At 44.6% G+C, this 26,366-nt stretch overlaps 3 protein-coding genes across 3 annotated transcripts in view; 2 read left to right on the top strand and 1 right to left on the bottom strand.

Moving 5' to 3' along the window:
* Positions 1 to 6,564, top strand: part of ARG2 (arginase 2) — a 23,171-nt gene extending 16,607 nt beyond the window's left edge. The window contains exons 5-8 of the mRNA XM_030451782.1: positions 2,913 to 3,007; positions 3,143 to 3,247; positions 5,121 to 5,257; positions 6,137 to 6,564. Of these exons, the coding sequence (XP_030307642.1) occupies positions 2,913 to 3,007; positions 3,143 to 3,247; positions 5,121 to 5,257; positions 6,137 to 6,342 (543 nt within the window). The 3' untranslated portion in view covers positions 6,343 to 6,564. The remainder of the gene's footprint in view (positions 1 to 2,912; positions 3,008 to 3,142; positions 3,248 to 5,120; positions 5,258 to 6,136) is intronic.
* VTI1B (vesicle transport through interaction with t-SNAREs 1B) lies at positions 6,525 to 18,759 on the bottom strand. Its single transcript, XM_030451784.1, has 6 exons — positions 18,534 to 18,759; positions 12,253 to 12,311; positions 10,859 to 11,050; positions 9,385 to 9,558; positions 7,513 to 7,574; positions 6,525 to 6,845 (listed from the first exon to the last, which is right to left on the bottom strand). The coding sequence occupies exons 1-6, from the start codon at positions 18,646 to 18,648 to the stop codon at positions 6,749 to 6,751; spliced, it is 699 nt and encodes a 232-aa protein (XP_030307644.1). The 5' UTR covers positions 18,649 to 18,759; the 3' UTR covers positions 6,525 to 6,748.
* A 336-nt stretch (positions 18,760 to 19,095) lies between these two features.
* On the top strand, positions 19,096 to 25,236 carry LOC103533282 (retinol dehydrogenase 12-like). Its single transcript, XM_030452605.1, has 7 exons — positions 19,096 to 19,242; positions 19,973 to 20,091; positions 20,891 to 21,046; positions 21,348 to 21,452; positions 21,862 to 22,071; positions 22,906 to 23,095; positions 25,002 to 25,236. Exons 1-7 carry the CDS (start codon positions 19,163 to 19,165, stop codon positions 25,102 to 25,104), a joined length of 963 nt encoding a protein of 320 aa, XP_030308465.1. The 5' UTR covers positions 19,096 to 19,162; the 3' UTR covers positions 25,105 to 25,236.
* The last annotated feature ends 1,130 nt before the right edge of the window (positions 25,237 to 26,366 follow it).

Genomic DNA, 26,366 nt, shown 5'->3' on the forward strand with positions numbered 1-26,366 from the left:
GGGGGCTACTGAAAAAATACTGTAAGCTTTCTGGGGTCAGTAGGAGAGCTCATGCTGTCATTCATCCAATAGAGGAGTTGTGTTGGTAACAGGGCAAAAAAAATTTCCTGTCCTTTCCTGACTGCTTTGCATGGAGTCTTTTGAACCCTAAATCTATCTGCCACAAACAAGGTTACTCTGCATTCTGCTGAGCATAACTTCTTTCTCAAATTGATAAGACAAATAAGTTGCACTTTGTTTCTCAAGGAGGGTTCTATCTTGTCAGAGGGTACACAGCAACACAAGTGGACAAAAGAGCTTTTGCACTGAGCCCTGTATCTCCTTCCTTCCTTTTATTTGTGCTGGGAAGAGGTTTTGTGAGCAACCCCTCCCCATCACAACATGTGTGCATGCCACTCTCAGTAGACTCCCATAATTCTATCAAACTGGCTGTCTGGGTCACAGGGCTTGGTCATCACCCTAATAGTCCTAGGAAAGCTGGTTAGGGCTTTCCTTCCTGTCTAGGTTGTTGTGTAGAACCACAGAGAAGGAGCAGTTCCTTTGAGGATATACTGAGAGAGCAAATAGCCTGCACTGTTACATTTTATCTTCCTGATTCATTGCCCACCTCTATGAACTGGTACTGCTCTTCCAGCATCTCTGGGCTCCATGTTCTTCATTCCTTATCAGGAGGACATGAGACAGGGCTGGCAGTGTGACATACATCTCTCTTGATGGCACAGTCTGACTACACTGTTCCTGACTCCTATGAGCAACTCAGTCTGAGCTTGCATGCACACAGACAGGAGCCCTGTCTCCTTGTGTAGTGAAATGAAGCAACCAGGTGCCACTAATTGCCAGGCAGTGGGCATGAGCTTGTGTTAAGCCCACCTGTGCCTGATTAGGGCGGGCCCCCACTGCGCATGAGCAGGAGTAGGGGGCCAGGTGGCCAGTTGCTCATGCACAGTGGGGGCCCGCCCTAATCAGGCACAGGTGGGCTTAACACAAGCTCATGCCCACTCCCTGGCAATTAGTGGCACCTGGTTGCCTTATTTCACTACACCTTGCTTGGGTAGTTTTTGAGTCACATCAAGCCCCAGCCCTTGTTTAGTGTGACCCTGCAACCATCAGTCCTGGCACAACATAATGGGAAGGGGGAGGAAGGCAGAATGGAAGTGGCAGCAGCTGCTCAAATTGGCACAAATGCTGAGAACAACACCTGCCCAGGGCTGTTTCATGTACCTCTCAGAATCCCTTATGTATCCTGGGCTAATGAGCTTGGTCAGTGCTCTGCTGAGTTAAATGTCCTGGTGTAGCAGACAACATGAAGTATAAAAGGGAGGTATCTGGCTATGAAATAAAATGAAGCATTTGGCCAGGTTGCTGTAGAGCAAGCTCTGGTGTTGCTCAGTCCAGTCACAGGCTGCCAGGTTCTGTCTGTCAGGTTAGCTGGACAGGAGCACTGATCGATACTCCTCAAGGCAAGGTGGCACTTTGTGGTTTAAAAAAAAAACAACTTTTAATTTTGTTGTTTTAAGGAAAAATATTTATGAACTTAATCCTTTGACTGGCATTCTTCAAACCAAGCATTAGTGTCTGGGCTTCTGGAACCAATCAAACTAAACCCAAACTGCTATTTAATACTTTACCATGAAAATACCTGCACATTTTACTGATTACTGTTTGGCTTTACCATCAGCAACTCTCTTTCTATTGCAGTAAAGTATAAACACAACCTACCAAAGGAAGTTAAGGCATTCAATATTTTTTTATTTGAAGAAGAGATATAATTAAAACCAGCAGTATTAAATGTTCTAAATAACTGATACTAGAGTATATGACAATAATATTAATGCTGTGCTCAGCTTATGGCTTGGTGATGAGTTTTGCAGCTATAGCTTCATTTCTGAGACCTGAATTGTTTTTCCAATTAATTTATCCCTCTTCTGAATTCATGACTGCAGAAACATTCAAGGTTGCTGCCCCAGAATAACAAATAATTTTAATATATGTGCATATTTAATTCAAATGTAATTAAATATAGCTATGGTTATGTTAGACTTCAAAAATAAATATAACTATCAGAATTTAATTGGCAACTGACCCTACAAAAAGGAAACAAAGCCTTCTTGCTGCTTGACAGCTGTTCTGGCTGTAACCACTTTCAGAGCTGGGAGAGGAAGAGAAATTGAGTTAACTGTGAAAGCACTCCTAAAATTAGTTGATATTATTAACTGAAGGATTTCTATAATTGCATACCATGGCTACTTTATTACCAAAGCTGAAAAATTATGACCTCATCACCTTGTTGTCCCAGACCTGCTCTCTTCAGTTCTACATTAAAAAACCCTGTGAAAGCCAAACTTCTTCTCAATTGTTTTTTTTTTAAACTTCCCACTTTGAATTTGTCTATCTATAATATTGTTTTTTGAAGCAAAGTTTGGCTTTTTGGTGATTGCTCTTAAAAGGTAGAGGTGCCTTGGGTTTCATTCTTCCACTTTGGTATGTAGGATGTCAGTTACATGTATCATGCATTTAATGGTAATAAATCTGGGTATCTATATTAATTAATATTATATATCTAAATTAATATTATATTTCTATTTTAATGGTATACCTTGGTATCTAGCTTTTTATCATTCCCCTTACATTGATTGATGCTAGTAACCTATTGTGGATTTGGGCTTGGGTTTTTAATCCTCCTCTTCTAAATGGAAGAGGTAGAAGAGTACAAAACTTAATCCATTAACCACTCAACTGAGGTAAATGGTCTGACAGAGTAAGGACTGATGAAAACAGGAAGCCAGACTCAAGTGATGAAGTTTCTTTGTTTCAACAGAGAAAGAATGCTGTAAGTAAATATGAAGTTTTGAGGGAAGCATTGAAGTTTTGTTATTTATGACACTAATCTAATACCAAACCTTTTCTTGCAGGTCCCCCAGCTTCCTGGATTTTCCTGGCTAAAGCCCTGCCTTTCAGCATCTGATATTGTGTACATTGGTCTGAGGGATGTGGATCCTGCTGAATAGTAAGTTGATTTAGTAGAAAGGTTTTTTGTAAATGCTGAAATCATGAACTGATTTCCACATCTGAGTGTTCAGAAGAGTTGCTAGATTTAAGTTCAGGTCAATAAGAATTATTTTTTTTTAATTTATTTTAACAGCTATATTTTGAAGAACTATGATATCCAATATTTTTCTATGAGGGACATTGATCGCCTTGGAATACAGAAAGTCATGGAAAGAACATTTGAACAACTAATGGGAAGGTAAGAAAACTATTATCTGATCTAAACTATGTAGTGAAATGAGGCAACCAGGTGCCACTAATTACCAGGCAGTGGGCATGAGCTTGTGTTAAGCCCACCTGTGCCTGATTAGGGCAGGGCCCCCACTGTGCATGAGCAGGATTAGGGGGCCAATAAAAGGTGAGGCTCAAACTCACAGGCTCAGCTCAGTCCTGAGCAAGCCAGCAGAGAGATTGGCTGCTCTGGGAGCAATAGCACTGATCCAGGCTGGTCAACCCTGAGAGCAATAGACTCAGAGCACTACTTATGAGTCTCTGCTGGAACACCTGGTTGGACCTTGAAGCGCTGTTCCCTAAAAGAGGTTTGTCTTGCTACATCTGGTGGAGAATGCGGGCAATACTGAGGCCGTGGGGCACAGGTGGGCTTAACACAAGCTCATGCCACTACCTGGGAGTTAGTGGCACCTGGTTGCCTCATTTCGCTACAAAACTACTTTTTATCATCCACTTCTTCAGCACTTTTCTGAAATTTATTTAAGTGAACTCGCTTAAGTCGTGAAGTCATGTTGATGTAAGGCAGCTTAACAGAACTGTGAAGCTGTCCTGTGAATAGTAAAAAGTCTTAGCACTGACTCTGGTCCTCAGCCTCCACATCTTAAACTGAAACCTTTTCAGTATTTAGCAAAAAGCTATGAGAGGCTACAGTATGATCTGTTCTGTTTCTTGAGAAATTACACATTTTGCTGCAGTTTGACAAGATGCTTCAATCAGCTAGAGTCTAGGATGCATGTTGGACTTAAAAAAAAAAATATGTATATATAGCAACTTGACAGTAACTTAAATTCAGCTGGTAGTACATGAGGTAGAGGTATTTGATGGCTTCCTTCCTGGACACTCACATGTGCTATCCTGATGACAAATGCAATGTTCAACTAGTGAAGGTCACTGTTACCAATCCCTTAAGTTCAGTACTGCAGCATTTACTAATCTTGTTCAAGTTTAGGGAATCACAACTGGGAGCAAATCCTACTAATCTATGGTATTATATTATGTACAGATATATAACAAATCCCTCGACTAGGGACTTGTGGAATGGAGCAGAGTTATCAAGGGTAACCTCTCACTGCAGAGCAGAACAAAGTCCTGTAAGCAGAAGAAGATCTGTGTGTCTGTGCTGATGCTGCTGTGCCAAGTCAAGTCCACCACTTACATAGCTCCCTCTGCATGAGCAGGGAGTGTCCAGTTTATTAGGCTGTCACCAGTTGCCAGATTTCACGTAGTAACAGACTGAAGTTTTAGGTTTGAGATTGTCCTTCATTTTTTCATCATCTAGGCTTACATAGTAGGGTTTGGAGACAGCCTTCAACTTAATGACCTGAAAAATGTAGAATGCCCCATTTGTCTTGCTGAGCTGTCTGAAATCCTCAGGCTTGCTGCTTGTTGCTGCTGGCTCCATCCTAGATGCCATACAAATCAATGGCTCAGCCTTTCACCCTGGCTTTCTGTGCAGAAGGAGAAAAGGCTGGATTACATCAGCCAATTCTCTACATTTTTCCAACTAAGGAAACAAAGTACCAGATAAGATGGTTAGTACTAAAGTACTTATCTTCTGCCAAATCACACCTGACTGGATGTTTACTGAAACTAGAAAGACAAACTTCTGCTTTTCCAATTTGTATTGAGGAAAGTTCTGAGGTAAGAGATATTTCAGAGTCCAAATACATCAAAAAAAAAAAGGGGGGGAGAGAGAAACCTTTCCAAATATATATGTATAGGACTTAGGGGTAATCCTTAGCATTATGGAGCATGATGCTATTTTGCTTAACAGCCTAGACATTATAAAATGGATGCAGATAAAATCTGAAGACTGCTTTTCTTGCTTTCTTCCGTTTCAGGAGACAGAGACCAATTCACCTGAGTTTTGACATTGATGCTTTTGATCCCTCGCTGGCTCCAGCAACTGGGACTCCAGTTCTAGGTGGATTAACTTACAGAGAAGGCATGTACATCACAGAGGAAATCCACAACACAGGTAGGAGTTGTCCAAACAACAGTATTGGAGTAAGAATGACAGGACCAAGTACACAGAGCTCATACTGGTTGTTTTTCCTGTGTGAGTAGATAAATGTAATGAAGGCTGAGGTGCCCAGAAAGTCAGTTCAGCCTTCAGTAAGGCAAAAAGAAGTCCTATGGTTGGGCAATACCCCAGGTGTTGGAAGCAGCTTAACCATAAACAATTTCAACTTACCAGAAGTAAAATACATAATATTAACAACTACTACCAAAAATTATTTGGTCATCTTGTATAATGCTGTCCCCTATTCCTAACCAGAAGGTAAGATGTAAAAGCAGGCATCTGGAATTAAAAAAAATGGATGCTGACATTTTCTAAACAGTTTGAAATTCCATTCCAGAATTAAAGACTAACAATCAAGCTTTTATTAAATATACTGCAGTTGACTCATGAGGACTTTCCTCCTTATGTCATGCAGTTTTTATTTAATGTGTTTAAACAATGAGTTATTTGCAGTAAAAGAAGGAAAAATAGTCAGCAGAACCATGAACAGAATGGCAAAAAAATACTAATTTATATCCCCTAATTTTTAGACTGGGAGAACAAATTTAAAATACAGGCCCCTCATAAGTGTACATGGAGGATCATTATTTTTTCCTGGATGCTAAAAGGATGAAGGAATGGCAGTTGGATGCTGTAAGAGAACCAAGTTAAAAACCACAAACTCACATTTAAGATTGATAATTTCATCCCTCCCTTCAGAACCAGTTTTACATGTCAAAAGGGGAAGAGAAGCTCACAAGCTCAAATACCAGACTTGATATAATGAATGAAAGCAAGCCCATTAGAGATTTTGGGGGATTTTTGTAGTTACAAAGCTGTAAATCATTTTCACAGGAATGCTTTCAGCTGTAGACATGGTTGAAGTCAATCCACTTCTTGGAGCTTCTCAAGAGGAAGTGAATGCAACTGCCAGTCTTGCCATCGACGTGATAGCAACGTGCTTTGGGCAGACAAGGGATGGAGCACACATGGCTTTTGATGAACTCCCAACACCCAGTTCTCCAGATGAATCTGACAGTGAAGAGCAAGTGAGGATTTAAGAATCCACAGTGTTGGGTACATTGGACATTTTAGAGCTCTGCTGAGGCACTTGAAGGGATAGATTGTCACTACTTGGCAAATACTGTTAACTTGTCAATTTTTAAATAAACTAGCTTTTCCACTGATTGGTCGCTACTTTATTACATGTCAAGATTTATTCGTTTAGTCAAGTATACACAAATGAAGACAATAAAATATTTATTACCTTCTTATTAACCTTACCAGGAGTTAAAGTCTGTCTCTGCATTTTCCTTTCACTGCCCTTCTCTGTTGCTCTAGTGTCAGTACAGTACCAGCTGAAGATGCTGTCTTGTGAGACAGTTCAGTCTCAAGGCAGAGGGAACAGACAGCCCATCCAGTTCCTCAGCAGTGGAAAAGCTCAGCTCAGTCATCAATCATCAAGATTCATCTGCTACGGAAGAACTTGTAGTAGACCAAACCTCCTAGGATGATTACTTCCAGGATGATGATAATTGACAGCAACAACTTATTAGTGGTCACTCTAGAATGAAAAAAAATTATTCAAGACAGGTTTTCTTCCCTTGATTATGAAAGCAAATTCTAAATAATTGCTGCTTTACCCTGCTTGAAACCAGGGTTGAAGTGCTACTTGAATAGCTCTTAACAAAGAGGAAGGGACAAGCTCAGTAGTTTCCTACTTATTTTCCTAGAAATTCTGCTTAAATCTTCTATTAAACAGTAACAGTTCTGTTCCTCTTTCCTTTGCCCTGTGTAGGGCAGATCATTCAGTTCTATATGTGCCTACTCATTTAGTTATGTAAAGAGGAAAACATCAGCTGAAATCTGATGCTACAACCCACTTTGTGGTGCTTTTACTAGGAACTATGTAAAAACTATTTCACTGGAGTAAATTATAAAATCTCAAAATAATGAACTTATGCTATTGAAAGTTACAGTTATCATGACTGCCTTTAGCACTGGAAATAAGGAAAGGTGATTGGGTCAGAAGTACCTTCCAAAAATATAGTACATGAACTGGCTTATAAGGGCAATTAAACCATATAGTTAAGAAACACTTAAGCAGCCAAGGTTTTAGTCATCAAAATAATAAATGGTCAGGCTCAGAGTTTGCCATTTGCCAGCCCAGCTACTCTAGGGCATTGCTATGGGCTGAACAGGTCTGTCTGTGTCATCAGGCATCAACTCACCTCCTGGACATAGAACGCAGAATCTTGCGACTCTTGCTCAAGTTCTCACTTGTATTCACCAACTAAGAGACAAAGTTTTTTGTTAGCTGAACAAGCATACAGCAACTCTGTAAAGATGCACCTGGAAACAGATGGTGTTAGAATGTGGCAGTTGATAATGGGACCAAGGTTATAACCATCTGTTCTCAAAATTCAGAGACAATGGCTGTTCTCTACACAAAGTACAAGCTGAAAGCACTGTCTCCTTCCTATGGAGGCACTAACACTTTCACATATCCTTTCTCAGATATGTACCAAGATATGCAATATAGGGTCACTTTCCTTTTAGTTCATCTACAGATAGCCCCTTCATTTAATTTAATTTCTTTATTGTAATTGTGGACACAAGAAAATGATACCTCCATGTTCTCCCCAGTGCATATCTGAACTGTTTGTTTGAAATGTCTTTCTATTTCCAGCAAAGAAAGAACCACAATGCACTGACAGGTCTAAGTGACCCAGTGCACATGAGCTCTGAACTGTTAATAGATAACCCATTTCAGCTTTCTAATGCTCAGAAATGAACTGTGAAGTATTTCTCAGTCAGCTATTAAGGAGCATGTAATTAAGTGAGGTCACAGACAACTGAAGAGGCTGTTGTCTCACAGAGAGTCAGGATTCATGACATCTGGCCACTGGAGGTCTCCAAGTGAGATTTCACCATCCCACTTCCAAACCTTCAAGGGAAGTGAGAGGTAAGCCAGGTCACTCAGCATCACACCCCCCTGCACAGTCCCTCTGCAGTTTAAGCTATTGCCTGGCCCTGCAGCAATGTTACTTTACACTGAGATGTACTGGACCAAGCTGGAAAGAGAAGCATGTTAGATTTTCAATCTTTGCTGTGAAAAACCAAGCAAGAAGAAAGCTGGCTTCTAGCTGTACTGTCTGGTTAATAGAAATCAGCAATACAAGGCCTAAAAAGGCTCACAGTAACAGCTTCATTAACAATGGTGGAGAGACTGATGTGCTTGAAGCACTGCAATATTTTTTATCAGAAATAGAACAGTCAAAAACTATGCCTACCAATTTAAGGATCACATTTCTGTTCCTCCACTCCAAGGCAAATTTGGGAGCAGGACAAATAAAATTATAACTGAAAAACTACTTAAATGAAAAAGCTGCAGGCTTTGTTGCAATGAGAAGCAGTAACTTGCAAGAAAAGGGGTATACTTTTTGTCTTGGTTGAGTATGCTTACTTGACAAACGGAGGGTCCCCCAGGAAGCCGCTCACCTAAAAGCTTTACACTCAAGAATCCCTTGTACACACAAAGAAAATCCCATCACTTTATTACTTCAAAAACTGATTATCAGTTTTGTCTATGTGTGTAAACAAAACAAATTAACTACTTTTTAAACTTTCCAAAGTAGGAGAGCCCCTTGGCCCAAGGACGAGGTACAGATATCTTGTCTGACAGTATTTTCTGTGCTTAGCTAACCTACAAATACGGAAAGGTTGATAGTTAAGTTTCTATGAAATTTCCTTACAAAAATTTGCTACCGCTTCCCAAGTCCAACCTTTTATGACTGATCTAGTGCTTGGCAACTCCTGAGTGTTCTTTTAAATGTAACGTTTTCAGTAAAGTTATTCTTCAGCAGGTTTACAGGTCTAACATCCCACCTTGCATTACAAGCATCCTTGCATTGTGCTGTGGGCCCTTCTACAGCAATTATTTCCCTTTTGTGAGCACAGACAAGCAGCAGCCTGGATTTTGTCCACAGAAACATCAGTTGGATTACCAGGTCAAGGAAGTCTCTGAGTACTTACTGGCATTTGGTTTCTACTAAAACAGCACCATGTTGCTTCAACACAATGCCCCCAGGTTCTCTGCTTACTCTGCTCTTGGTGCGTTCCAGCTGCTCCCGCTGCTCCCCCAGCTCCTCGATGATTTCGGTGCCGATCTGATCGGTCTCAGCAGCAATTCGGTGAGAGCGCTCAATGCTCTGACTGGCTCGGTTCAGGCTGTCTGTTCCCTGGAGCAGCAGCACCCTCTGTGACTGCAGAATCGTCTGAAAAATAGCATATGCTTTACTATTAAGCACACAGAGGTCTTAAAAAGTCAGGACATGACTCCATAGATCATGCATTTGTACAGGTGTACATGCTCCTTATGTTAACTGATGCAGCCCAGTTAATTTTGAAAGAGTGCTTGTCAGCATTGTAAGATTAAGATCAAATCTGATTACACCTTGGAAAAGAACATGCAGCTAAAGAGTTGAAGCAGAAACAATTTACTTTATCATTAAAAAAGAAAAAAACAAACATTTACATGAAAACAGTACTTCTGCTTTCCAGATGCTAACTATCCCTTCCATTCATATCTAAATTCAGTCTTATTTGTGACTTCACAGTGGGTTGCCAGGAAGATATTTAAGACCTTACAGTGAAAAGGATTAGGAACAAACAGCACTAACAGATGGACTGCTACATAACAAAGCTCCTCTTTTCATGCCAGTAGCCTCCGCTATAAGATAAGAAATGTTTGATGACCTTGGGGTCAAAAGGTAGCTCAAAAGAAAGCATTTTCTTAAGCTTCAAAATTCTAATCTACCACCCCTGCTCTCAGGTTTCAGAGGAATCAATCAAGAGGAATCGAATGCAAAAAATTTACCAAGCTACTGCAAAACAAAATAAGGAAAGAGTCTCCCTCCTATCTCCTGTCTCTAGGCAGACAAAAGCCCACCTCCATGAGCCTTCTGTACAGATGACAGCACTTTGAAAATACCTAACAGATTCAGTCCCACTAGCTCAGATATATCTATGCATCATCTCTGGTTAATGATGGGTGTACTTCTTGCACTGTAGCAGCACATCCACAGCTAACAAAGTGCTAAGAGAATGATGACTTCTATTGTCTTGAAATTACTTATACTGAGATTGCTTAAAAGATAATTCCAACAAAGAATTTATGCAGTGCCTGACCCATACACTTTGCTAGTTTTGGAGACTAAAACTAGATCAGTTAACACTTCTTTTCAGGCAATAGCATTTTTTCTGTTTTCATTGCTGGAGGGGAATGATTAAAAGCATTTCATTAAATTAAAAGCATTTCATTAAATTAAAAGCATATTTTGTAAGCTACAAAGCACAGCATTCAAGAAGCTCCATTTTGATTATATCTTTGTTTTAGAACAGAAAAGCTCTCCTTTGAGTCCCAGGTGTTCCTGCACCTCCCAGAGATTTTCATGTCACAGAGATACACAAGGAGTTACACAAACTAAGTGGGTTACAGTAGAAACACTGTCAACAATACACCTGGAGTATTTTTAAACAATCTCAGCAATGCTAAATAAAATTTCTAATTCTTACACTCTGTTCATTTTCTGTGGAGAAGATTCCGTATTTTATATCTCCTTGGCTTCCAGGTCCCAGTCCCAAATCTGTGCTTCTCATCTCTCTCTGGAACATGGAGAGGTCTCTTCTGTAGGCTCGGATTTTGCTCATCATTTGGTTGCGGAAAGGCAGCGGAGCGTACTTCAGCTCTTCCTCCATTTCCCGCAGCTTTAACGATAGAAAATGTGTTTTATGTTTAAAAGCACCAAATCTGCCCTTGCCAGCAGCTCTACTCAACACTCACCAGCAGAGGAAGGGATTCATGGGTTTTTATGTGATGGGGTTGGGGGGGGGGATTAACCCCAAGCCCTATACCCCTCAATCTGGTATCAGTCTCAACCGTTCTGCACACGTGGATTCTGAGATCCACAATGCCTCAAGAAAAAAATATTAACAAATTGCCAAGCATAAATGCTTGGGGCTTTTTTTCTGAACCATCACTCACTAACTTCAAAACGTGCAGTTCTCAGGATAGTTTAAGCATTTCTAGGATGCTTAGGATATAGGGTATCATCTTCTCATCGTATCTATGCAACAGGGATCTATCACATGGCAGATGTGCCATTAAATGCACACTCTGAACACCTGGGCCTGGCAACTAGAGTTAGGATTTGTAATTCTGGATGTGTGAATTTTCACATCAACTTTTAGTGGCAAGTATTGCACATTCACAGGGCTTAAAGCTGCCCACCAGCATGAGCTCTCTCAGGATACAAGTTCTACATCTCATGCATCACCTATACAGATGCATACCAACAAGACTCAGCAAGTTAGAGCAATAGAGCATCACAATCAGCTGTGACTCAAAAAACATTGCAACAAATAACAGATTAATATGAAAAGAAAGCCAAATCCACAATGCCTTGTTCAAAAAGGCAAGTCACATGGGGTCTTACATGCTGTTCCGTTCACCTGCTGTTCAGGAAGCCAATGTAATAGAGGTTTCGAATAGTCAAGGTCCCTGATATTTAACCATCAGGCTATTGTAGAAAGATTAGTTAAGACAAACATGAAAAAAGAAGTAGATTCTCAACATGCTGTCCCTGCAGCCTTTAGCCATTTTAATTGCACCTCTATCACTCTCCTTTGTTCAAAAGGGAAGGCAATATCCAAACCAAGCACTCAAAAAAATCCTCACAACCACATGCAAGATGATTTGTCTGAATCTGCATACATATACAGATAAATACAACAGCCTTGATAAACACAGACACATCTATCCAATCCATGAATCAAACATTAAAAAAAACCAACAACCCATATCTGCCTGTCAGAATAGGATCTATAAAGAAAGTAAAATTTGGAAGTACTGTTCTTTTTAAGGCATCAATATTCCAACCAGTCAGCAAACCCAGAAGCCTCAAGTTTACCGTTTCATTTGCTTCACGTTGCTTCTCATCGAATTCTCGAACAAGTTTTTTCTTCTCCTCTGTGAAAGAAACAGGTATTATGTCAGATAAACTACTGAGGAATGACTATGTAACTCCAAATTAGTCCATTATAGATAAGGAAGCCATCACAGATGGCCGATTACAGAGATAACAGCTCAAAATTTTCCTCCAACAGGAATACCCTGTTCTTACCACAACCTTTCAGAAGGGGGGAGAGCAAGCAGAAACCACACTCCCAAATTCTGCCTACTACCTCTGGTAGACAAAAAGAAATAATTTTTCAAACTCAAAAGTTTTTTGAACCATTATCCTCTAATTTAGAACTTTTTCTGCACAGGCATGTAGCAAGAAGGCAAGGGGAAATGGTTTAAAATTTGAAGAGGGGAGATTTACATTAAATACTGGGAGGAAATTCTTTCCTGTGAGGGTGGTGAGACACTGCACAGGTTGCCCAGGGGAGCAGTGGAAGCCCCGTCCCTGGAAGTGTTCAAGGCCAGGCTGGATGGGTCTCTGAGCAACCTGGTCTGGTGGGAGGTGTCCCTGCCCATGCAGGGGGATTGGATCTGCATGTTCTTTAGGGTCCTTTCCAATCTATTCTACGATTCTATGAATTTCCGCTAACAGAACTGTGTGTTAAAAAACATTTAACTTGAAAGAACAACAAAGAGGACATGCTCATCAATATTTCTAAATTTTTACATGCATTTGGCAAGATTACTGAAGGCTGAAACTATAATTTGGATCTGAACAGAACATCAAGTGAATCTATAATTCCAAGTGAGTCCTGAAGTTCCTGCCAGATTGGGCACTCCGCATTCTCATGCTCATGAAGTAACTAGATAATCAGGATAAGCATTCTAAAGTACTTGAAGATGAAAAATGCCATCAAGGTACCGACTCAGCTCCAGGAATTAATGCTTCCCAAACACCTCCCTCCACTGGAATGACATTGTTTGAATCAGCCACCAAAACCACACCATTTTAGTTGTCTCAAACAGTCAAACAAGACAGATCCTTGTATGGCTTTAGAGGCCAAAGAATGGGTTCTACTGCTGTTATTCTATTCTTGAACAAAACCTTAAGAAAGGTATTTTACACATGTTAAATAACTGTCATACGTTTTTAACATCCATGATCAATGAAAGTATGATACTGAAACTCCCCTTATCTCAGTGAAGCAAAAACTTATGTTTTCATAAGCTTTGCAAAAACCCTGAAGACAACCACTCTTGTAGACTACTGCAAATTAAACCACCTTCTGCCAGAAGCATGATAAATATGCACTCCCCCCAGGAAAGAACACTTCACTTGTAAATAAAATTCTGTGTAGTAAAAAATGCAGATAGTCACCTTGGTAACACTTCTCTAATTTGATTTAACTTAAAAGATAAAATTAAAAACAACATTATGAAAATATCACTGCAGTAAAAAAAAGACAAAAATAAAAAAACTTGATTAAAGAGTTTTTGCAAATATGATCCCCTGCAAAAGAAGCAGTTTTTAAACCACTGGGCTCTCAACAGAGAAAAGGAAAAAAATCTGAAGCTATCAGAACATTTTTATATAGCTCCTCTCATATACATAACATGCCTAAGCTGTAGGCTTTCCTTTTCAGTTCAAATTCATATTAAGCCCACAAATTTGAGCTGCAGAAGACAAAATTAAAACCCATAATCTAATAAGAAGCTATGCTCTCAATAAACACACAGAATTACTACAGACTGAGTTACATCATGACTGTTACTATATTACACACAACTGACATCAGAAAATGCAGTTTCATGTCCCAGTTTATCAGGAGGAAATGCTGACTTTAGAGGTTCCTGAATACATTCTCTTGAACTTTTTCCATGATTTGCCATTATGTACATTTGTGCTGATGCAATTATTTGTGTAGCTGGATTGCATGTGAAATCACTGACACAACCTGCTGGAAAACAGCCTTCAGAAGTCACTATTTTGTTTCACACAGGTCATCGCACTAATATGAATGAAGTCACAGAATCATAGAATAGCTTTGGTTGGAAGGGACCTTAAAGATCACCCAGTTCCAGGCCCCCTGCATGCGCAGGGACACCTCCCACCACACCAGGTTGCTCACAGCCCCATCCAGCCTGGCCCTGAACACTGCCAGGGATGGGGCAGCCACAGCCTCCCTGGGCAACCTGTGCCAGTGTCTCACCACCCTCAATTTAAAGAATTGTTTCCTAACATCTAGCCTAAATCTCCCCTCTTCAAGTTTGAAACCATTTCCCCTTGTCCCCTCTCACTGCACACCCATGTAAAAAGCCCTACCCCAGCTTTCCTGTAGCCCCCGTCAGATATTGGAAAGCTGTTATTAGGTCACCTCAGAGCCTCCCCTTCTCCAGGCTGAACAACCCCAACTTCCTCAGCCTGGCTCCATAGGGAGCTGCTCCAGCCCTCTGATCATTTCAGTGTCTCTCCTCTGGACACGTTCCAGGAGCTGTGTGTCCTTCTTATGCTGGGGACTCCAGAACTGGACACAGTGCTCCAGGTGGGGTCTCACAAGAGCAGAGCAGAGGGGGAGAATCACCTCCCTTAACCAGGGGTCTGTGCTTCTGCTGGTGCAGCTCAGGACACAGTTGGGTTGCAGGTGCACACTGACAGCTCATGTTGAGCTTCTGTTCCAACATCATCCCCAAGTCCTCCTCAAGGCTGCCCTCAATCCTTTCTCCTCCGCTCTGCATTCCTGCATGGGACTGTCTCCACCCAGGAGCAGAACCCCGCACTCGCCCTTGCTGAGCTTCATGCGGTCACTCGCAGCCCCTCAGAATCACAGAATTGGCTGGGTTGGAAGGGACCTCAGAGATCATCAAGTCCAACCCTTGAACCACTGTTGCGGTTGCTAGACTATGGCACTAAGTGCCACATCCAGTCTCTTTTTAAGTATCTCCAGGGAAGGAGAATCCACTACTTCCCTGGGCAGCCCATTCAAATGCCTGATCACCCTCTCGGTAAAGAAATTCTTTCTAATATCCAACCTAAACTTCCCCTGGCACAACTTGAGACCATGCCCTCTTGTCTTGCTGAGAGTTGCCTGGGAAAAGAGACCAACCCCCCCCTGGCTCCAACCTCCTTTCAGGGAGTTGTAGAGAGTGATGAGGTCTCCCCTGAGCCTCCTCTTCTCCAGGCTGAACAGCCCCAGCTCCCTCAGCCTCTCCTCATAGGGTCTGTGCTCGAGTCCCTTCACCAGCCTGGTTGCCCTCCTTTGGACCCGCTCCGAGACCTCGATATCCTTCCTGAACTGGGGGGCCCAGAACTGGACACAGTACTCGATCTGTGGCCTCACCAGGGCTGAGTACAGGGGCAGAATCCCTTCCCTGGACCTGCTGGCCACGCTGTTCCTGATCCAGGCCAGGATGTCATTGGCCTTCTTGGCCACCTGGGCACACTGCTGGCTCATGTTCAGCTTCCTGGCAATCCAAACTCCAAGGTCCCTCTCTGACTGCTCTCCAACCACTCTGTGCCCAGCCTTGAGCTCCCCATGGGGTTGTTGTGGCCAAAGTGCAGGACCCGGCACTTGGCTGTGTTGAACCTCATCCCATTGGAATCAGCCCAACTCTCCAGTCTGTCCAGGTCCCTCTGCAGAGCCCTCCTGCCTTCCAGTTGATCCACACTCCCCCCCAGCTTAGTGTCATCTGCGAATTTGCTGATGATGGACTCAATCCCCTCATCTAAATCATCAATAAAGATATTGAACAGAACTGGGCCCAACACTGATCCCTGGGGGACACCACTAGTGACCGGCCGCCAACTGGATGCAGCCCCGTTCAGCACCACTCTCTGGGCCCGGCCCTCCAGCCAGTTCCTAACCCAGCACAGAGTGCCCCTGTCCAAGCTGTGGGCTGACAGCTTTTTCAGGAGGATGCTGTGGGAGACGGTGTCAAACGCTTTGCTGAAGTCCAGGTAGACCACATCCACAGCCTCCCCCTCATCCCCCAGGCGGGTCACCCGATCATAAAAGGAGATCAGGTTGGTCAGACAGGACCTGCCTTTCCTAAACCCGTGCTGCCCCGGGCCGCAGGAAGCAGCAGGGTTTTGCCTCCTTTGAGTCCCCCAGGCGGATTACGAAGGGCATTGCACTTAAAAACGAGCCGCCGAAGAAATAAATGCAAATTTCCCAAAATTTAACAGCTTGAGGCTTTGTCTATATGCCAAGAAGAAATCGATGAACCCGTGGCTTGAAAGCACGATACTGGAACCAGCCTCTCTCAAATGCCAGAATACACCGAGTTGTGTAATTCATATCACTCCAGATTAAACTGCTCCTCGAAGAACTTTTTAAAATGCAGTAGAAGTAAAAATCAACTAAGCCACAGTAACACTACCCACATGCTCATCAGCATTTAACCCATTTATGTCCAATGAGTTAGAAACTGATTCAGCTGAAAAGTTAAGCTAACTGAATTAATTAAAGTATCCATATTTAAAACTGATTCAGGCTGTTTAAAATGCCTTTTGAACTTGGAAGGAAAAAAAAAACCTGTTTCTAGAGCTAGGAATTTGTTATCCTGTTTATATAGACTGAAACAGCATTTCCAAACTTTTGCCCCACAAAGATGTCCCAAGGACTACACATTCTGTCTTGCCTAAAGCTTGGGAGTGTGTCAATCATCTTAAAAGGGCATGCAAGGTTTTTATAGCTTTATGAAGTTTTCAGATCAGAGAACTCAAAAAAAAAAAAAAAAAAAAAAAAAAAAAAATATATACACACTCTCCCCTTCCCCATAAGTACCAGAATCAGACAAAACACATTAAGAGAGTGGAATGCCTCCAGCAGACAGACAAATTCCTCACTTATCTTGAACTCCTTTTAAAAGAGTTTCCAAAATATTACCAGGAATGTTATCAGCAACAAATTTAAATAATAGAATGGTTATATTAGAATTTCAGAACTTATCTAAAAAATCAGTTTGCTTGTAATCTGATTAAAACCACCAAAATTTACAGAAAGCACTGTAAAAATTGCTTCTTGTAAATCCTCCATTTTATGCCCACTGCTCAGAATTCACTGCTCAAGACAACGCCAGTTCCACAGAGACCTGACAAAGATTTACATCTCAAGAAACTAATCACTCTCCTTTCTACAAAGAAATAAGGATTTTTTACAAGGGTATTTTTTCTTTTATGCTTTTCATTCTTGCTGACTGCTAATGAAATTAAGTCAGCTTTGAAAGCTGTCATTTGCAGGTTTGAACTTCATTCCTGTATCAACCTTTGTGGAAATGCTGATGATGAGGGTTGAGACTCTGAATTCAACTCATTATTAACTGGAAAGCCAGGTAAGAAAGGGAATATTATGCTTTTTATAGCCTGTGTTATCTAGCACAGACTGGTATATTCTGAATTAAACCATTTTTATGATTTTACACATAAACACACAAAAATTATCAGTTCTAGGAGAATGACAAGACTCCTGCAGAATGTGGTTGAAAGTCTCTGCTCATTCTTGTGGTCCAAAACCCAAGCTGAGCTACAGCAGCTCACGAAAAGTGTATCCCGTTTCTCATAGGAAGGAAATATTCTATCCAAAGAGATTTAGTGACACTGGTAAAATCCTTCTTACCAGATCACTTCCTTTTCCAGTTCTCAGAACTCTGCCCTGTGTTAAGAACTGAATTAGAAGCACATGCCCTGTCCTTCAGAGAACTGCTCTGTGAGAGTGTTCTACCCACTGCTGTGGTACAAAGAATATACATAAAACCGGGTTTTGCTTCTAATTTTGGGCAGCTTGATAGTTTTTTTCTTATCTGTGATACTGTGGCGCACAAACCTGACTTTGAAAGTAACCATTTAAAGTGCAAATCTGCTCCGGTAAGCCCACAAATGCTTGCTAACAGTTAGGATAATAAAAAACGCTTTGAGTTCTGATTATGAGATTTTAAACAAGAGTCCAGCGATGAAAAAAAAAAAACAAAAAAAAACAAAAAAAAAAACAAACAAAAAACAAACAAAAGAAACCCCAAACCAGCAAAGCGCTGCAGGTTAGCTGAAGAAAGGCTCCGGGTATCCGAGAGCCGCCGGCGCGGCGGGGAAGCCCCAGCCGAGGCCCAGGGTCCCCGGTCAGGGAGGAGGAAGAGCCCCGCCGGACCCCACCGCGGTCGCTCCAAGGAATCAGAGAGGGCCAAGGCTGGGGCCCGAACGCCCGCTCCCGGTGAGGCCGAGCCCGCTCCCCGCCCGCCATCCCGTGACTGGGACGCCTTCCCCGAAGGAGCAGCCCCCGTCCAGCCCCGCCTCACCGCCCGCGCTGCCCCGCAGCCGCTCGGGGACGCCCCGCAGGTCTCCGTGCAGTCCCCGGAAGATCTCGTGCAGCCGCTCCAGGTGCTCCGAGGACCCGGAGCCTCGGCCCGCCATGGCCGGCGACAGCTACCGCGGCCGCTTCCCCCGGCCCGCTCGGCTGCAAGGGGCGCGACGCATCGCCGCTCCCCCGCCAGGCACTTCCGCCATCGGCGGCGGCGTGGGCCCGCAGCGAGCAGCAGGGCGCCCGCAACGCCGCCCGCCCGCAGAACAGCCCCGCTGCGGCCGCAGCGCTGGCATCCCGCCGCGGCCTGCTCCCCGTGGGCTCGGACCGCCACACGCGTTGCCACAGGGGCCGTCAGCGACGCCACTCGCCGGTCGTCGGGGCCGAGGCGCATCAGGAAATCATCAGGCGTTACCCCAGGGCTGCCACGAGGGTAGGAGAGGGCCTCGCAGGCGCCACTGCCTGCTGGGAGTTGTAGTCTCCCTGGGGAAAGGGGCTGGGCCCGGACCGAGGCCCGGCCACCGCGGGCAGAGCGGGGCGGGGCCTCGCGGGCGGGGCGGTAGCGGGCGGGACGGCCGCGGCTGATCGCCGGGCGCGGGCCAGTGCTCATGGAGCGGCCCGTCGGCGATGCTCAGCTGCTGGGGAGTCGCGTTGGGGCCGCGGTCTCCGTCCCCGTTCTCCTTCTCGTGGCAGCGCCCTTACATCAGGTGTGTCTTACCGAGCGCGGCCCCACATTTCTCGCGTGTACAAGAAGCGGCGGGTGCGGGCCGGCGGACGGGCGGGCGGAGGCAGCGGGCACCGCGTCTCACGGTGGTCAGAGCCTGCCCGGTGTGTGTGTCTGTGTGTGTGTGTGTCTGACGGGAGCGCGAATGAGGCGCACTCCTTGTCTCCCGCCGGCGCTGGCGTTATTCGCGCTTCCACAGCTCCGGCGCCTGAGTCCCGCTAAGGTGCTGGCGGCAGGAGCTGGGGCGCTCCTGGGGCTCGGCCCCAGCTCGGTGCCCTCCCGCTGGCTCCGTCCGCCCGGGTCTCACCGCAGGGTCCGTCCCGGCAGAAGCTGCCGCCGTGCAGGGGGTGCCCGTGGGGGGCGGGGCCCGCCGGCTCGTGCCGGAGCCGATTGGCCGAGGCCCTCGCGGTGAGGGCGGCAGCCAATGGGAGCCGTGGCCCCACCTGACGTGAGGGCGGGGCGGGGGCGGGGCCTCCCCTGGCGGGCCGGGAGCTGCGGGCTCCGCTCCGTGTCCGTGGAGCGGGAGGGAGGGAGGGGCTCCCGCCGGTCCTGTCACGGCACGATCGCGATCGGCAGCTTCAGGTTGCGACGCCCCGAGGCTCCTTGCGGTGGTGATCCCGGGCGTTGGGGCCATGCCTGGGGCTGCGGGTGCCCCCTCGGGAGGGAGGCTGTCCCCCGGCCTCCCCTGTGACTGCCGCCGCCCTCTCTGGCAGGAGGTTTGTCGCGGGAGGACAGTGCAAGTCGGCTGCTAAGCTGGAAGGGAAGGTGGTGATCATCACCGGAGCCAACACGGGCATCGGGAAGGAGACGGCCAGAGACCTGGCACGAAGAGGCAAGTCGCCGGCCTTAGGCAGAGGGATGTGCGTGTGCCCTGTGTCAGGGTCCCTTTCCTGGCTGTCAGGGAGGAGTATTTAATGCGCACACTTCAGTCACCTGGATTCCAAAGTTATTTCAGACAAGCCCAAGTGCTGCTCCTCCCGAGGCTGTAAACACTGAGGTGCAGGTCCCCAGTTGCTCAATCTGGCTTTATTGCTTGAACTCCAAAATAAAAAAAGATGTGCCTTGTGACAGGAAAGTGCCCTGCACACACCCTGTTGTGAGAGGACTGGGGAAGTTCCTGGTGCCTCTGGGTTCTGCTTGTCTGAAGCTGGGAAATGCCACAGGACCACTGCTGTGTGCTTCACTTTTTCGTGTGTCAGGCTGAGTTTGGTTTAAATGCTTTTTGGGTAGCAGGTAAAGAGGTTAAACTACCCATTCACAGTCTGTTTAGAAATTACATTGGCTGGAATCCACCTGTCTTAATGTCTTCCTGGCTCGACATTCCCATTATGGGGACAGATGTAACCCTATCATAACATATCATCACTGTGTGCTGCACACTCCAGTCCTGGGAGAACCTGGATGTGGCACTGGTGCATTTTCCTGGTCTAAAAAACAGGATCAGAACTAACAACATTGTAGGAAAGGCTTTGTCCCTCCCAGCTGCTCCCCTGGCTGATGCCAGTTCCCTGAAGAGACAGCACGTTGTTTGTAAGCACTCTGTGTGGTCAGCCTGCTTGTCATAGCCTTGATCATCCAGGGTGCTCCAGTGATCTCAGCTTCTGTTCCTGCTTTGCCCCCTCCCCTGGCAGGTGCGAGGGTGATTGTTGCTTGCAGAGACATAGCCAAGGCAGAAGCAGCAGCCAGTGAAATCAGAGCTGAGACAGGGAACCAGCAAATCATTGTGAGAAAACTGGACCTGGCTGATACGAAGTCCATCCGGGAGTTTGCTGAGAAATTTCTAGCAGGTACACTCTCTAGATTCTTCTTTTCAGGGAGAGTATTTTACCACAGACTGCTGCCTGCTCTTCTAGCCAATGTGAAATCCCTCCCCTGCATACCCGGGTACCATGCTGGGCACAGGGACTCACAGGAGAGGCTTGTCAGAGGCCATGAGCCAGTTCATGGTGGGAGACTTATTTTACTGGGGTGGTGTGGCTGCAACTCAGAGATGTCATGGTGGGTTTGGTTTTTTTTTGTTAATTTGTGCCACATTCTTGTCTCTCTTCAGTCTCTGTTTCTGTGTTTCTTGCATGTTGTCTCTTGCAGAGGAGAAGGAACTCCATGTTCTCATCAATAATGCTGGTGTAATGCTGTGCCCTTACTCCAAGACAGCTGATGGCTTTGAGATGCACCTGGGAGTCAATCATCTTGGTAAGGCCAGTGGAGTCATGTTTGCATTCAAGTATCTGTGGCAAAATGCCAGAGGAAAACTCTGCTTGCAGATTTTCTCTTCCTCCTCCTTCCTCCTTGGGAAAGGATAGAAGGCCAGAGTTAGAATTCTGGAGATGCAGTGCAATGTATTTGCTAATCATGGACCCAGTTTTAAGTGTCTGCCTGGGACACGGGCAATGTATGGCAGCTCCAGCTTTTTGAAGCTGAGGAGCAGAACTCAATCACCCCCAGAAAAGTTCAGCTGTTGCGTCAGGGGGTTCTTCTTCCCCTGGCCCTTAGATGTTCTGTCTTACTGCTGCCCTCAATTCAAGTCTGTATGTTGTACATACTTTGAAACTCCAGTATGGGAGACCCTTCAGAGAAGGATGATGTTTCTGCTCACCTCTAGGTCATTTTCTCTTGACCTTCCTGCTTCTGGAGAGACTGAAGCAGTCGGCCCCAGCCCGCATAGTGAACGTGTCCTCGCTGGCTCATCACGGCGGCCGAATCCGCTTCCATGATCTTCATGGGGAGAAGAGCTACAACCGCGGCCTTGCCTACTGCCACAGCAAACTGGCAAACGTGCTCTTCACCCGGGAGCTGGCGAGGAGGCTGCAAGGCAAGTCCCAGAGGAGAGCAGACTGGTTTTCTCTGGGGCTTTTGAGCACCATGGATGAGGAGAGTAGAGTGAAGAAAGGTGTGGAAAGTAGTTAGAGGCAAGGATCACTGATGGCTCTTGGCAGAAAGAAAATACCTCCTGTCTGTGGAGCCAGGAGACTTAAAACACTGATTGTCTTTACATCAGCAGGGCAGGGGAGTTTAGTAGCCTGGCACAGTTGAATGTGTTTCATTTTTCTTTAGTGCTTCTCTTTAGTGCTTGTCAAAAACTAGATGCATCCATGAAGACAGCTGTGGATGGAAGCTGAAAACAAGAGCTGAACTACAGTTGCAGTCTCCAGCAGAAAAGTTCCTACATACACGACTGCCTTAAATGTTGATGGCCTGTAGAACAGAAGCATAGGAGTGGACAGTACCTCTTATGTCACAACATGTGTCACAGCTGTGCTTTTCATAAGTTTAAGTAGTATTTATTTTACTACAACAGAAGCAGCATCTTCTTCTGTAAATTAGTTATTACAGTAACTCGAAAGAAGCTGTTGTTCTGAAAAGCCTGATGGAAGCAGCTGCTGGTTTAGCACCCCAGGCCCTTTAGCACATTGCTTTGCAGAAGTCATGTAGTGGCTGCAGTGTGGGGGAGAAAGTGGGGGATGCTTCAGCAAGCAGTGAATACTAAGGACTTCACTTACTTTTCCTGTACTTCTGAACTTCTCCTGTAAGTTGTAGAATATTAGCAGGTAGAATTAAGGTATTACCTTTTTTTTTTTTTTTTTTTTTTTTTTAAAGACAATCTGATTCATGCAGATTTTGTACTGAGCTACTTTCTTTTCCATAGGCACTAAAGTCACAGCAAATGCTCTCCACCCTGGTTCTGTCCATTCTGAGCTGGTCCGGCACTCATTTGTAATGACGTGGCTGTGGAAGATATTCTCATTCTTCTTGAAGACACCTTGGGAAGGAGCTCAGACCAGTATCTACTGTGCAGTAGCAGAGGAGTTAGAATCTGTGACAGGACAGTACTTCAGGTGGGTGTGAGCTGGTGGAGCTGAGACACTGTGGAAGGCAAACCTGTTGGCTGGGGAAAATGAGACTTAGTGTCGTTCTTCATTAAGAAGGGACTGGGTAAGAGGCTGGCTGATAGGATTGAGGATTACAAATACTGGGGTATTACCCCTTCCAGGTCTTTTGAGTGGATATCGTGTTAGAAGAAATCCCTGACCTGGGCAACACTTCACATAATAGCAGACCCTGCAGTGCCAGGAATATCACTGCACTCAAAGTGCAGGAGTGGCTGTCACATGCTCAGAGCTCTAATCCTGATCTGCCGGAGGCTTGGGCAAAGCACTTTTCAGCAGAGCTCTTTAGTTAATGAGGTCACTTGAGTCAATCCTGGGAAGATTACTTTTGGTTCTCTTTGTAGTTTTATCCAACTGAAGCAGTAGGGGCCTGTGCTCCCAGGGAGCCGGGGGGGCTGATGGTGCTGCAGAGATAGGAAGTAAAATTTTCAGGACTGGCAGTGTGACAGACCCCCAGCTGGGAGGGGCTCCTGCAGGGATGCTTGACACTCTGTCCTGCAAACTGTCTTGTGTAGCTCCTGCTACTGTTTCTTGACTTCTTTGACTTACCCCAGGACCCTACACAATTATGCTTTTCCCTTCACCAGAACTAGAGACCAGAGCAGTTCCACATCATCATCATCATTTCATGATAACTGCCATTTAAACAGATCCATGCAGATGTGTCTGTCAGCTTCCCACCAGGTGCAGAGCAGTGCAACAATACTGGCTTTTGGGAAATGGATGTGAAAATGCCTTTCCCCCCCCCCCCCCCCCCCTTTTTTTTTTTCACAGGAGTACTGCTGGAACCTTTGCATCCTCTGATACGTGACCAGATTAGTCTCTGTAATGACTTTGATCTTCACTTGGGAGTTTGTACAATCTTAATCAGACTTTAATATATAAATAGATGTTTTAATCTTCGCTGGATTAATGCCTGTCACAGGATGTAAATGGAGCATTTACATGCTGGAGTACAGAAAACATTGGTGTATTTTGAACTCAGAAAAGAAAGGAGATTTGGATTTGGTGGGAAATTAATAGCTCCAATAGTACTTCACAATTGACACTGAACTAACCAAAAATCCTTTCTACTTTCCAGGAAATAGAATACAAAGCACTGGTATAGACATTTTCATGTGATAGCAAGACAGGTGGAGTCCTCCAGTCATTTCAGGAACATCAGAGCCTGTGGACTTAGAGCTCTGAAAGCAGTAGGCTGGGTAGAAAACTAATGAGATACAATCTCCTCTATTCTCTTAAACTCTCATGTTACTGCAGTCTCTGGGATTACAGCTGGGAGCACGTGATGTCTATTCCAGAGTGCTGACTGATTGCAAGAGCTGAGAAGAAAGGAGCCACAGTTCAGAGGATAATGAGAAAAGGGACAACCAGACATGGTTATGACAGTGTTATTATTCTGGGACAGCTTTGCCTTTCTTGAAATGGCAATATACTGAGGTGAATAGAATGGGATAAGTATTTTAGAATCAAGGGCTGTTTGAGTGGCTTTTCTCTACTGTTTGCTAGAAAAGGTGATCCTGACGAAGCCTGGTTAACATTTGTAGCCCTTTTACATTTGTAATAGTGCTATTAATGAGAATGTACACTGAAGAGTATACAGTAGAACATATAAAGGTTTGTTTAAGAGTGCAGACAACAGACAGAGCCAGTCTTGCTTGCCATTTCTTGGTGCCATTGGGAGGGAATCTTACATAGCCAAGTGGAAAGAAAGCTTTCTGAAGGTGGCTTAGCACCTCCCACCCTTCTTCAATTGGTCTTAAAGTGAAGCTGAGAGAAAGCAACTCCCTTAGCACAGACATTTCAGTGTGCTAATGCAGATTGACTTCAAAAATAAAAACTGTTCCTCTTGCAGTGACTGCCAGCCTGCTTACGTATCTCCACGGGGTCGGGATGATGAGACTGCAAAGAAGCTTTGGAATGTGAGCTGTGAGCTCCTGGGCATCCAATGGGACTGAGCAGCACAGACCTCGAGTGTGTACCTGGCTGAGCCTGGTGATGCTTCTCCTGGGAAGAGCATTGCTGAGAGACCTCAAGACTAGGATGCTGATACTTCAGCTGCCCTAATGGTGGCTCTATGGACACAACCTGATGTGAATGTCCAGAATATTATACTTAAGGATTGACATTTGTAAGCAACTGGTCCCCCTTCCTAGCTGGAGAATTAGAGCACCAAGGCAGGGAGCAGCCTTTGCTTGGTATCTCACACGACAGCCAGAAGCTATTGTTCTTTGGTTTTAGAATAGAAATTGAGGTTGCAGTCTTAGGTTTAGGTTATGAAGTAACACTTACCTTTAAATAAAGCTTTTTCCTAAAAGTAACAGGTTGCTCTAAATTTATGATCCATGAGGTTATTTTCTGTTCCCATTATTTGATTCTGCAGAGTGAAAGTACTTTAGAATATTAGATTTTCTGGCAATTACATGCAACACAAATGCTCTCAAACACCCAGAAACAGGTGCTGGCCTTTTCTGCACCCAGCATTATGTAAAGTTTTAAAGTGGGCTCAGTTATTTTTCCCTGTATTCTCTGTCAGAAGCTGAACATTTTAAGTACCTTAGCCCCAAATACCCATGACTGCAGTGAGTTAACTGAGGGGTGGTGTATCTTTTGAAAACCCCTTTCTCAGTGCAAGTTAAAAGGTGCAGGAGTGTCACAAGTGTGTGCAGGCAAGCTGTATTTTTAAAAAATAACTACTGTCCTGCAAAGCACTGAGCAAAGATGGTGTAAAAGTTGTCACAGTAAACACCACTATGCTGGCTGCACTGTACTTCAAAACCTAAAAAAGAGGGCAGAATGAGTAAAGATCATCTCAACGATGCTAAAACCCATTACCTTCAGCTGAGACTTCAGCTTTAAATAACAGCAAACTACCTAGAACTAAATAGCTGGAGCAGAGGTAGGTACAATGTTGATTTTATGGTGAAGTTAGCTACAGGACAAGAAAGTAAGACTTGAACAGAATTCCTGAGGTTTGTCTGTAACTGGCCTGGGCATCCAGCACCAGAGAGCCTGCACTTCCCTGCAGCAGCTGGGTCAATGCACGTAGTATTGGGACTGCTGCCTGGGAACTCCAGAGCTACTTTGGTGCAAGTTGCTGGAGTGTGATCTGTCATTAGAGATTATTTCTGAAAGAGACAGGGAGTTAAATGGGTGCCACAGCTCATGGGATTATCTTTTGCTTCTGAAAAATAATCTGAAAATTTCTGGACTTGCATAT

This window comes from Calypte anna, chromosome 5A (genome assembly GCF_003957555.1).
Source record: "Calypte anna isolate BGI_N300 chromosome 5A, bCalAnn1_v1.p, whole genome shotgun sequence".
Classification (NCBI taxonomy): domain Eukaryota; kingdom Metazoa; phylum Chordata; class Aves; order Apodiformes; family Trochilidae; genus Calypte; species Calypte anna.